The sequence below is a fragment of the Porites lutea genome, chromosome 4 (assembly GCF_958299795.1).
Source record: "Porites lutea chromosome 4, jaPorLute2.1, whole genome shotgun sequence".
Taxonomy (NCBI): Eukaryota; Metazoa; Cnidaria; class Anthozoa; order Scleractinia; family Poritidae; genus Porites; species Porites lutea.
This window is the reverse complement of record NC_133204.1, coordinates 30,485,084-30,496,507: the sequence shown is the minus strand read 5'-3', so window position 1 is coordinate 30,496,507 and position 11,424 is coordinate 30,485,084. Positions and strand designations below refer to the sequence as shown.

Here is an 11,424-nt window from a genome sequence, read left to right as displayed (position 1 = left end):
ATGCCTTTTCCAACTGATTGACGAGCAGATTGATCATTAAAATACCCACGTTATATTATTACATTATATGTTTTCATAAAAGTTTCGTTTTACTCTTTTCATAGGTTTGTCAATACACAAAAATGAATGTGGTTTTTTGGTGGCTTTAATATATTGGTCTTTGGTAACAGCTAATTCATTGCAAATCCTTGATATTTCATTTTTATTTGGACGTTCATATAATATATAATGGGTACAATTTAATCTGATATCTTTTGGTGTTGAATAATGACTGACTAATATAAAAAAAATACGAACAATTCTTATTTCGCCCTCGCATGAAATAATCAATATATATTTTTTGATTTTATTTTACAAAAAAAATCATCGAATATTACAATAGTTTGAGAATCAGGATCAAAACGTCTAGTGACAAGTGTTATCTCGTCATTACAATAAGATATTATATCATAACCAACCTCATTACTAAAATCATTCAATTCTTTTATCATGTGTCTGTACTTTTCTTGCTCAAGGTTTTTGCCATATAAATGGATCTGGTCATAGTAAACTAATGGTTTCCTCAAAATGTGATACAAGAGGTTTGTTTTGCCAGAACCAGAATTTCCACATTTCGTACAAAATAAGGATTTACCACTAACAGGTGATGTTTTTTTGCAAACGTTAAAAGAGCCAAATTATGCAAATGAAACATCAAATAAAGTCGGTGAAATAAATAAGGACTTAGGAACTACAACAAAAAATAATAGAAAGGAAAATAAGGATCAGATTGCTAAATATGAAAAAGAAATTGATGTCATGAGAAAATAAGAAAAAGAATAGATATTTTGGAAGAAGGTACTAAACGCTGCAAGAGGGTACAAAAACACTGCAAGTGGGTGAGGGTATTTATTATTCATTCAAAATATATCTCCGTTTTTGATTGGCTAAAAGCACACGCATAATTCAATTTAATTTGGTGACAGGAGAAAGGGGTGTTGGGGAGTGTCTGTCGCTTTATCAGAAGTCTAAGAAGTGCCTATTGGAAGGTGGGTTTAACTTGCGAAAGTGGATTTCAAATTCACCTAAATTGCTTGAATTGATTTGTGAGGACCAAGTTGGGACTGTCGGAACTTGTGCTGTAGTGGAGGATACAGAGTCTTATGCGAAAACTACTGTCAGTCATTTGGGGAAGCTTGATATGAAGGATGAACACAAGGTACTTGGTCTTAATTGGAACTGTGTTACTGATGAGTTCATTTTTAAATTTGAAGCCTTACTGAGACTTTCAGAAGACTTGGAGCCGACCAGGAGAAACTTGTTAAAGGTTACTTCAAGTTTCTTTGACCCCCTTGGAGTACTCAGTCCAATACTGGTGGAAATGAAGATTTTGTTTCAGTCTCTTTGCCAGGACAAGTTTGAATGGGATGCGCCACTCCCGGAGTCTGCCCGGAAGCAGTGGAACAGGTGGCTTCAGGACTTGAGAGAGGTGCAGCGAGTGTTAGTACCGAGGTGTGTGTATGCTGGATTAGAGGAAGGTGTTACGTCGTATGTTATTCATGGGTTTGGGGACGCTTCAGAGAAGGCTTATTGTGCTGTTGTTTACTTGGTTCTTGAAGTGAGTGGTGATTTTTTTCCAGGTTTGTTGTCATCCAAAACCAGAGTGGCACCGCTGACAAGGCAGTCTATCCCTAGACTCGAATTACTGTCTGGGGTCATCTTAGCAAGATTGGTGTCCTCAGTTAAAGAAGCCTTGGCGTCACAGATTACAATTGATAAGACACACTTGTGGCTAGACAGCAAGACTGCAATCTGCTGGATAAAGGGTTAGAAGGAGTGGAAGCAGTTTGTGCAAAATCGTGTGAATGAAATCTTGTCTTTAACCGAAGAGAGCATGTGGAACCATTGTCCTGGCATTGAGAACCCAGCGGACATAGTAGAGATCTATTGGTTTCGAATAAAATCTATCACGTAAATTTCAACTTATGCGCCGTTGACGGTAGTGTCGAGTCAAATATATAAAAGAAAACAGGGTAAAACAGAATGCCTTTTTGTCAATATTTTTTTATACATACCAAAACTACATTAAACAATCGGCTACACAATGTTTTTTGTCCGTAAAGAATTGAGAAGAAGAAAACGTTTTAGATTTTGTGCTCCTCACAGCGAAACATGGATATCTAAATGGACATTGAAGTGTTTGTAATAAATATAATGATATTAATTTAACGATCGAACTCTCTAGACTTCTCTTTGATAATGTCTTAATGATTAAAGCTGGTCGTGGAACTGATTTTTATGACACAAGTCGAAAATGTAAGTTCAAAGAAACAGTTATTGCTGAGAATTTTTTGTAGTGAGGTGCACCTGAAAGTTGCACAAGAACGCTAAATGTTTCATTCTTTCCTTCCCAAGTTAATGTAGTAGCGGTAGATCAGTAGCAGTGACTGCGATGATCTACTTTCATATAATTCTTCACCCTGCATTTCACATATATGACTTTCAAATATTCATAGCTTACATCATCATCCTTTCAAGGGTTTATAATGAACCAATTCAATGACCTGCTCCCAGTTGGCTTGTTAGCTCAATTGGTAGAGCGCTGCACCGGTATCGCAGAGGTCAAGGGTTCGAATCCCGTACAAGCCGGAATTTTTTTATAGGCTTTCCTTTCGCAACTGCAAAAGTTGCACCTATAACTGCGATGATCTACTTTCACATAATTCTTCACCTCGCAGTTCACATATATAACTATAATATATTCATAACTTCGCTTGGGGTAATGTTTATAAAGTAGATGTTAAACAACAGCGGCCCTAAAATGGACCCTTAAGGTACATCATATGAAACAGGTAGCCATGTAGATGACTGTCCATCGATAACTGTCTTGTGCCAGCGATCTGTCAAGTAACTTCGCTTCTAAACCTGGAGAGCGAATTCCCTCTTCCACCAACAGCAAACAATAGCAATCCCCTCAGCAAACAGTTATTAAAATGATACATTGTCAAATGCCTTGCTATAATCCAAAACTACTGCATCAATCTGATTTTTCTCATCCGGTGGTTTGGCAAAGTCCAGTGTAGACCTAAGAAGATTAGTAACACACGAGTGCCCACTTACAAAACCATCCTGTGGATGGTAAAGTTTAGGCTGAAAAAAAGGGAAAACACTTGACTGAGAAAAAACACTTTTCCAACACTTTAGAAAACACTCAATAATCATATTCCTCTCTCGTTATTCACGATCTCTTTATCACCAGACTTGAAAACTGGAACAAGGATTGTTAGAAGTACTCATGCAGATTCCACTTTGTTTTCTATTATTTCTTTCTTTCACATATAAAATTGAGCTCCTTCATTCTTGATGCTTGGTTTCCAAGAAACTCAGGAAATCCACCTTTCATTATGAAACAGTCAATTTTATATTGGAGTTATTTTTGTTAATCAATTGATATCAAATTTGACAACTTACGCCTTCGAGGTTTTCATCAGACCGTGGCTGTTCTTGATAATAAAATAATAAAAGCGGTTTTCAGCTGTTAGAACTCCCCATGTAGATTCTTCTTTCCTATTTTTTTGAAAATTCAGGTCATTTGATTCTCTATCCTGGGTTTCAGTAGAGACTCTGGAAATCATCTTTCTTTATGTAACTGTCGGTTTTATATTAGTAAGTAGTTATAAAAGCTAATACTTTCTGTTTTTTTGCTTTAGCCTGGGTTCTCAAGAAACTCCTGATATTAGTCTAATTAATGTATATTTAAGTTAATTCACACAAACGTTTATATCACGTTTAACCCAACTACTGCGGTGACTCAATTCGGCTTAGGTTTTTAGGTTTTCACAATCCCTGGCAGACTGATAGAGATGAACGTTTATAAATTTAAATTTTAAGGATGCGCATTTAAGAAGAAAACATAAGTTGTGGAAGGTTGCGATGCATTTAAAATTGTGTTAAAGAGAAAATTTTGCAGCTACCACTACCACACCAGAGTAAGTCGGACCACGAGTCGCTTTCTTTAAAGTGCCGGTAACTTATTGGGCATGATGGCAAATTTTAAAATCAAAACCAAAGAAATAGAAGTACCAGTCCTGGCTTACAATGCTGCGATGTGTAATATAGTAATTCAATAATTAAAAATAGAGATAAAGCCTATTTATAAAAAATGCAAATTTTAAAAAACATGGCGGTTAAACCTCAGTTGCCCTGGTAACTTCAATGTTGACGTACTTTAAAATATTTGCACATAAATTTTGGGGAAAAAATCGATGGTCATAGCTTGAACGGTTTTGAAGTTATTCAACTTAACCCTCGGACGTTGCCACACCCCTCTGAGGTTTTTCTGAGTTTTTTCCTAGACGATAAAACATCAGCACCTGACCTTTTCAATAGCTGTTCGTTTTTCCCTCGCACGCATTTTGAAACTAGTTAATGGCGTTCAGTTACTATGGTTAGGAGATATCAGGGGCGGATCTAGGGGGAGGGTGCAGGGGGTGCGCACCCCCCCCCCCCTGAGATGACCTGCGGTTTTCTAATACAACTGGTACTCTGCAAAAAAAAACTATGTAGTTTATTGGTGTTGAAGTAGAGAAAGAGACGAGTGCACCCCCTCCTAAAAAAAATCCTGGATCCGCCCCTGGATATGACGTCATAAGTAGCAAATGGTCAAGTCGATTTTGAGTGAAAATGTTTGTTTTCTCAACTTCTTTTAACAAGTAAAGTAAAGATTGTGGATACAATGATGCAAAGTGCTTATTTATGTGTTATTTTACATGTCAAGCACCAAAAACTAGCATTTCTTGCCATTTTAACCTGATTTCTAATTCTTGGTGAAATCCAAGCGGCCTACTTAGATGTCGTAGATTGCAAACATTGTTGATGACGTCACAGGCCTCCAGTAGCGCCATCAGCCACAAAATATACCTCATCTTGTAGAGAAGATCATGAGGCTTCTTACTGAAGGAAAAATCTTTTCGAAATGCTGCAACATATAAAAAAACTCTAGGGAGAGGGTTCCTTCAATCCCCTTCTCCCCTACAGTGGCATGGGGGTATGAATTTGCGTGTACGTCCGAGGGTTGAAAATAAAATGAAGTGGGCCTCAAAGCCCCCCAGTCTGAGATTTCCGAGAGATAATTTGTTTCAGTTCAGTCTTTGTCGTCCTCATGGTGAGAAATTTCATACAGTAAGCAGCGGCAGGACGAAGCGTAGCCGCGGAGTGGTCAGCGCTCTGGCCACTTGCTGAATTTTTTCTCGGTCGTCCCGACTTCAAATCCTCGGCCACGCTTGTAAGTACAAGCCAACTGGTTGCCTCCTACTAGTTGGGGTTTTTAATCCTTATGTTGTCTTTGGACTATTTTGTTTGTAACTATTTGTGGAGTCCTTAAAAACTAGCTGGATAAGCAATCAAGGAATTTTTTCTTCGACTAAATGAATCAATAAGCATGTTAGACGCTTGGTCTAAGGAAACTATACTGAGATTTCAAAAACCATGTGGACTGCCCACTTTAGCGACGATTCAGGAAGCCCTGAACTTATATTGTGATCTTTTTTTAGAAACGCCGGGCAACGATATCAATTGGACCATGTTGTATCCTCTGTGCGCAAGGATTGTCGTCCTAGTCGTGGTACTTGTCCTGAAAGTTTGTGGAATTTCATTTGACACCTCCAACATGGAAGACACGATAAGGAAAACCGAGGAAGCAATGAGGGGATCTTCAAATTTTCAGAACGGGGTGCAAGTGTTCTTAGTGGGTTGGAGGGACGCTGAAGACTCCGAGAGGAAAAAGGCTGAAGCTATCTTCCACCTCCTTCGCGCGACTCACGGCGCTGGATTTCTTTGGATGATCATCCAGTCTTTGTGCAGTGACATGGCAATGTGGAGGTGGATTAAAACAGCTGCCGTGGTGAGCGCCATGATCATCGCAAGTTTTGCATCAGGGGGAGTGGCGTTGATAGCGCTGATCGCTGTAGCAGTAGCGGCTGCCATTGAATTGGCCGTGGATATAGAGGAAGCGTTAAAGCATTTATAAATCCAGCAACCTCTCATGACAGAAGCCAAAAGCAATGGCTTATTGTGTAATTTGTAAACCCATTTCTAATCCCCCTTTGATAACGCTTCTTTTTCTCAGTAGACCAGACTAGCACTAGACACAAGTAAACTACAGTCTGGATTTACCGCGAGCAAATGAAAGTAAAAGCAAGCAGTTTAGAGTGCCGGGCTCTCTTCTAACAGAAGACACCTGATATTGGAATAACGGCATTATTAATAGCGCAGTAGAAATTGTTAGACTTGAATGTGAAAAAAACGCTGACCGTTTAATACTGAGCGATGAAATTTTGAGGTTAACAACAGATTTCATTGGAAAAATATTCGTATCGTAAACTCAACGGGACAAATATTTAGGTCAATTTAAACACTTGGTATCATATGAGCAAGTGATGACTCTAAACAGCGGACGCAAGTATCACGCAGTAGCGAGGAAGCTGCTATAGCTTTGAAAATGCATAGGAAAAAAGGTTACGTTCCGAGAATACTGAGAAGTGACGGATATTTTTTATCGTTTAAGTGTTATTCACAAAAGATCTTTATCATTGTGTTTTTCAGTGTTGTACTTAGTTATTCAATAAAATTAAAAATAGTCACCTTTTATCTTTGTACTAGTAGTGTTCGGTACGGTAACTGTGCGTCTGGCCCCCCAAAACGTACATAACTGCTTACGCAGCGAGTTTCAATCCCAGACTACAACTCTTTTTCAAATAAAGGAACCTAATGGAACTAAATAGTCATTCAAAAATATTTCTCGATTTCTTATTGGCTCAAAATCAAATTTGGAAGATGTTTGCGATATACTGTAAAATGACCTCAACACACAGTGCAGAATATAACGACAGAGAAAAGGCTTATCATCCAAGAAAACCCGTGGACAAAGTTGCGTTTAAAACTCAGTTTAGAGCTTTAAACGCTCAGAGCTGGAGAAAATGGTAGAAAACTTCACGGGTCGAAAAAATGGATTTGCACTAATTTGCTCCTTGCAAATATGTCGCAAATATATAAATACTGAGGAGTAAAATTAATATCTGGCAAACATGGTAAATGCCACATTTGCCTAGTTATTTACACCCCATGTTTTTTGGTCTGTAAATGTGGCATTTACCATGTTTGCCATATATTAATTTTACTCCTCAATAGTTGTCATAGAGGGATGAAATTAAGCCTTGTTGGTGGATTCCCTTTGGATTTCCTCGCAAAAAGTGGAATCCCTTCATTACATATGCAGGATTCCCCCGCAAAAACAGGATTCCCTTCATCACATATGCAGGATTCCCTCGAAAAAAAGTAGATTCCTCTATACTAATTAAGTGCCTATTCAGTGTCTTCCTGCATACTAGTTCGGTATAGGTTTACTAATGAGCGTCACTCTCATTCAATAGAAACAATAGGCTTACCCAGGCTTGCCCGGCTTTTAACCTTGATTGGCTCATGTAGAATCTATTATGTCTTAAAAATAAAAGCGCGCTCTCCGTTCAGCATTTTATTCTTAAAAGTTCAGTTTGCTGAGGAAAAAAAGTCTTACTATCACCAAAATAAAAATTCTTTAAAACATTGCTTCAAACATGCAAGTCCAGTCGAGCGCTGTACCTCTGTTGACGATTGACGAAGTGGAAAAAGTCCAGCGACCAAAGATAACCAGTTTTATTGGACATGTATTCTAACTGACTTCATATGCGGTTTTGGTTGACAAACTCATCCAACAAGAAAAGCTGAATCACTGCCATGGGCTGAAAACTATTTATTTAAGACCCCGTTTCACTATTTCATGATAAAACTGTGGTGCACACTTTCACATTCATAAGTCTCGACATAAATTTTAAAAAAAACTTTGTAAACAGCACTAATTTTGCCGTCGGTAATAGGGAACTTGAGCAAAGAGGACATCAAAAAAGTAATAGGTTTGCATAAGCAACTCAAAAACTCTGCACGAGGTCGCGCTTTTTTTGGACATTTCTTTACCGTCACAGCTCTACAACGACTTGAAAATGTGTAATTTCACAGCTTCCAAACCCAAGGATTATTGATAAGGCAAGAACACCCCAACCTCACATAAATTCCCGCATCCCCCAACCATTTACCTCCATTCCAATTCTCAACATAGACGGTAGTGGAAAGATATATGAATCATATAAATACCAATCCACACTACTCCAACACCTTCCAACCATACACGAGTGTCATCTAGAATAACATGATTATATACCTCTCTTTTGTTTTTTGCTACTGTAAAGTGGCCAAAAACAAATGCTTAAAAATAAAGTTAATATATCTACCTGGAGTTTTGAAAACCGGGTTGCCTGAAATCTTAAGTCAAGTCCAGTACATTACGGGCAATCTTTCAAAACTTAATCTGCTTCAAGTCGTGATGCTTTTAGTGAAAAAATAAAAATCTCCCTCTTCAGGACCAACCACCCTTAGCTCTTAACCAAGAGTTTCAAATAACTTCCTGGAATTGACAGAAATCAGTGGAAATTCCAGAAAATATGCACGAGGGGGGCAACAGATTGAGGAGGTCTTCCGTCAAGCTAAAAGTAATGTTGTTGCACAGACACAGGGCTATCATCTGGTATGCATTTGGGGTAGCCTGGTTAAATTCCAGCGGGGGTAGGGGTGGGTGGGGTTGTTCTAAAGACTATGCTTTGTGCTAGAATGTGGATTTGCTGAGTTTTTGTACCGGGGCTTATCGGTATCTTTGAAAGCTCAGTGTCTCACTCAAATTGAGGAAAGTTTGTGTCTAGCTGGGTGTCATGTTGCAAAGACACAGGGCAATCATCTGGTATGAATTTGGGGTAATCTGGTTAAATTCCAGGGGGATGGGGTTGTTGTGTTTTCGCACTGTTATGCAGTTTGTTTGTGCTGTTTGCATACAAGCAATGACCCACTCTGTAGATAATGTTCCAAGTCAGCAAGCAGTTAAATTGGTGGTTATAGGACTTGTTTTTGTTGAGCAGTGTTGGTTTAGATTGTTTTTGGGAGACCAGTTGCAATGAAAAATGGGTGAACTGGGAAAACGGCTTTGCAATCGATGACGCTAAGACTAAAAATTGCCCCTTAAAATGCCTTATTTTCCAAACTAATGAGGAAAGTTTCACTTCTGTTACCTTCAAGACAGACGTTTCTATCAAATGGTAACTCATGTATTCAAGAATTTCTTTTTGAGGTGAGATATTACTTTTTAAGTAAAAAGGGGCATTAATTTACCAATCAGTTTGAGAGACTGACATGTTTTAGTAGCCCTGTTTACCAATTTATATATAAAAATGGGAAGATCTAAGAAATATAGCACTGAAGCAGAGCGAATTGAAGGTTATAGAAGAGTCCGACAAAAATGTTTGAGAAAAAAGGAATGGTGTTGTGAAACAAGTGGTGGTGATGAAAACTACACATTAGCAGGACGAAGAAGAAGAATAAACGCACCCTTACAACTGTATCTGCTCTGAACATTTTTAATTTTTCTATTTTTTAATCTTGTTCCTCAGGCTCTGGAATGCTATTATTATAATATTCCACAGTCTATAAAATGTTATTTCATTGAAGATAACACAAAGTCTATCAACATATCTCTCATTTTCGACGATGTTATCCACCTTGTCCAAATTGTAGATTGTTGGATTCTTATAAAAGTTGATGTCTTCAGTACCACCCAAATGTGCTACTATAATTCTTATAAAATCTTGTATTTGTTGGCATGTGTTTTCAAATCTAGTTGTCAGCTTCTCTATTGAAGGCATGCTGAACCAAATTTTTCGCCAAAACTAAATATTCAGATTTGCCAACACATAATGTGTGGGTTTGTTTTTTATTGGTTGAATTTATCACCTGAAAATCACAAGACTATCGTCTTCCTGGGGGAATTGCCAAAACATGACATTATATTCTTCCTGTTTTTCTGAGAACTCGCTTTTTCAAAGATTTCAAATAATCTTTGAACCAATACATAAACTTCCTGATACTTATCACCATTATCCAAATCATTCAATACTCAACTTCTCCCTCAAATCTTTTATCTTCATCACTCTCAGATAGCATAAGCTCTTCATTGTTTTTTGAATTTACCATTACAGTCGAACCTCTCGATACGGGCACCTATTTTGCGGACAGTTTCCAATGTTCGACAAAATTCTCATATATATATTTTTAAAAAACTCTATAATACGGACTTTCTCTAATACGGACAACGGACACTAAATGTCGGCCCCAGAGAGTAAATTCATATAAACTTAACCTCTTTATTACGGACAATGCGGTGATCAGGTGAATCTACACATCCTGAATCCCGTTTGCGCTCCAAATGATGTGTCCCAGTAGGTGTAAACCAGTATATGTGTTAATGTTAGTAGGTCCTAAAAGTGTTTAATGATTGTGTTCTAGCCCCCGTACCCCTCGTTCGGTCTACGAACGCAGAATTAACGTGTGAATTATGAGCGCAAAAACTGCGGTGGTTCGCCTAAGTACTATACTACAGTCTCGGTAATTGTCATCAGCCTCGTCCTTCGGTTTGGCTGATAAAACTTACCTCGACCTTGATTATTCCGAATATCACAAAAACCTCATCCAATAATTGTTTAATAGTATTAGTAATCGCTTCCTGTCCATGTCAAACCTTGCCGCCAACCATAGCAAAGCAACAGACGACAGGAAATAGTTTCAATGTCCATATATAGTCTTGAATAACAAACCTGGACCATTATTTTTGGAATTCAACCGATGCAAAGAAAAGCTTGAACTTTTTTAAAAGATAGCAAATAGCGTGACATTGCCCCTTTAAAGGGGGATAAAGGAGAAAGAAGAAGAGTTGTTATAAAGGGAGGGGATGCGGCTTGTTGTTAGTCTCCCTTGGTAGAGCGTTGCGTGACATCCAAAAAACGGCTGCGACGGAGACTAGCTGGTTGTAGGCTGCTTTTCTGTCCTCGACTGACGCCATATTGAATTAATGTAACAAGCTGGTAAGCCCGGGGGATATTCAACAAAGTTTTATACGGGGAGGCTCCGCCCCGAGGTCCAACCCATTAACTTTTCATGTACCATTTTTGACAGAAAAGGTACCCCTTTCGTGTACCTTCCATTTACAAATGGTACTTCTTTTACATACCTAGTTAGACCCTTGCATTCCTTTCAACTGCTGTAAATGCACTGTCTTTAAACATGAACAAATCACAAGACCAGGACATTTTATCGACTTTTAAACAGCCATAAAATCCATTCAGTTAAACATTTAAGTATACCCTTTATGGGCCATTACAAGAAGTAACCCTTCCCCCCCCCCCCCGCCGGGCTGATAAGACACTGATGCGAGCAGACAAATATAGGCTTTAAATGTTCAACTTCCTACCTCAAGTGCAATTTTCAGGTGAATTTTGCTTGAGGAGTGACAAAAATGTCTAAACATTACAA

At 38.3% G+C, this 11,424-nt stretch overlaps 1 protein-coding gene and 1 non-coding gene across 2 annotated transcripts in view; both read left to right on the top strand.

Moving 5' to 3' along the window:
- LOC140935378 (uncharacterized) overlaps window positions 1-6,561 on the top strand; it is a 13,766-nt gene extending 7,205 nt beyond the window's left edge. The window contains exon 2 of the mRNA XM_073384927.1: window positions 5,532-6,561. Within this exon, the coding sequence (XP_073241028.1) occupies window positions 5,532-6,007 (476 nt within the window). The 3' untranslated portion in view covers window positions 6,008-6,561. The remainder of the gene's footprint in view (window positions 1-5,531) is intronic.
- Trnat-ggu (transfer RNA threonine (anticodon GGU)) lies at window positions 2,556-2,628 on the top strand. Its single transcript has one exon. It is a non-coding gene; the product is annotated as a tRNA-Thr (tRNA).
- Window positions 6,562-11,424: the final 4,863 nt, after the last annotated feature.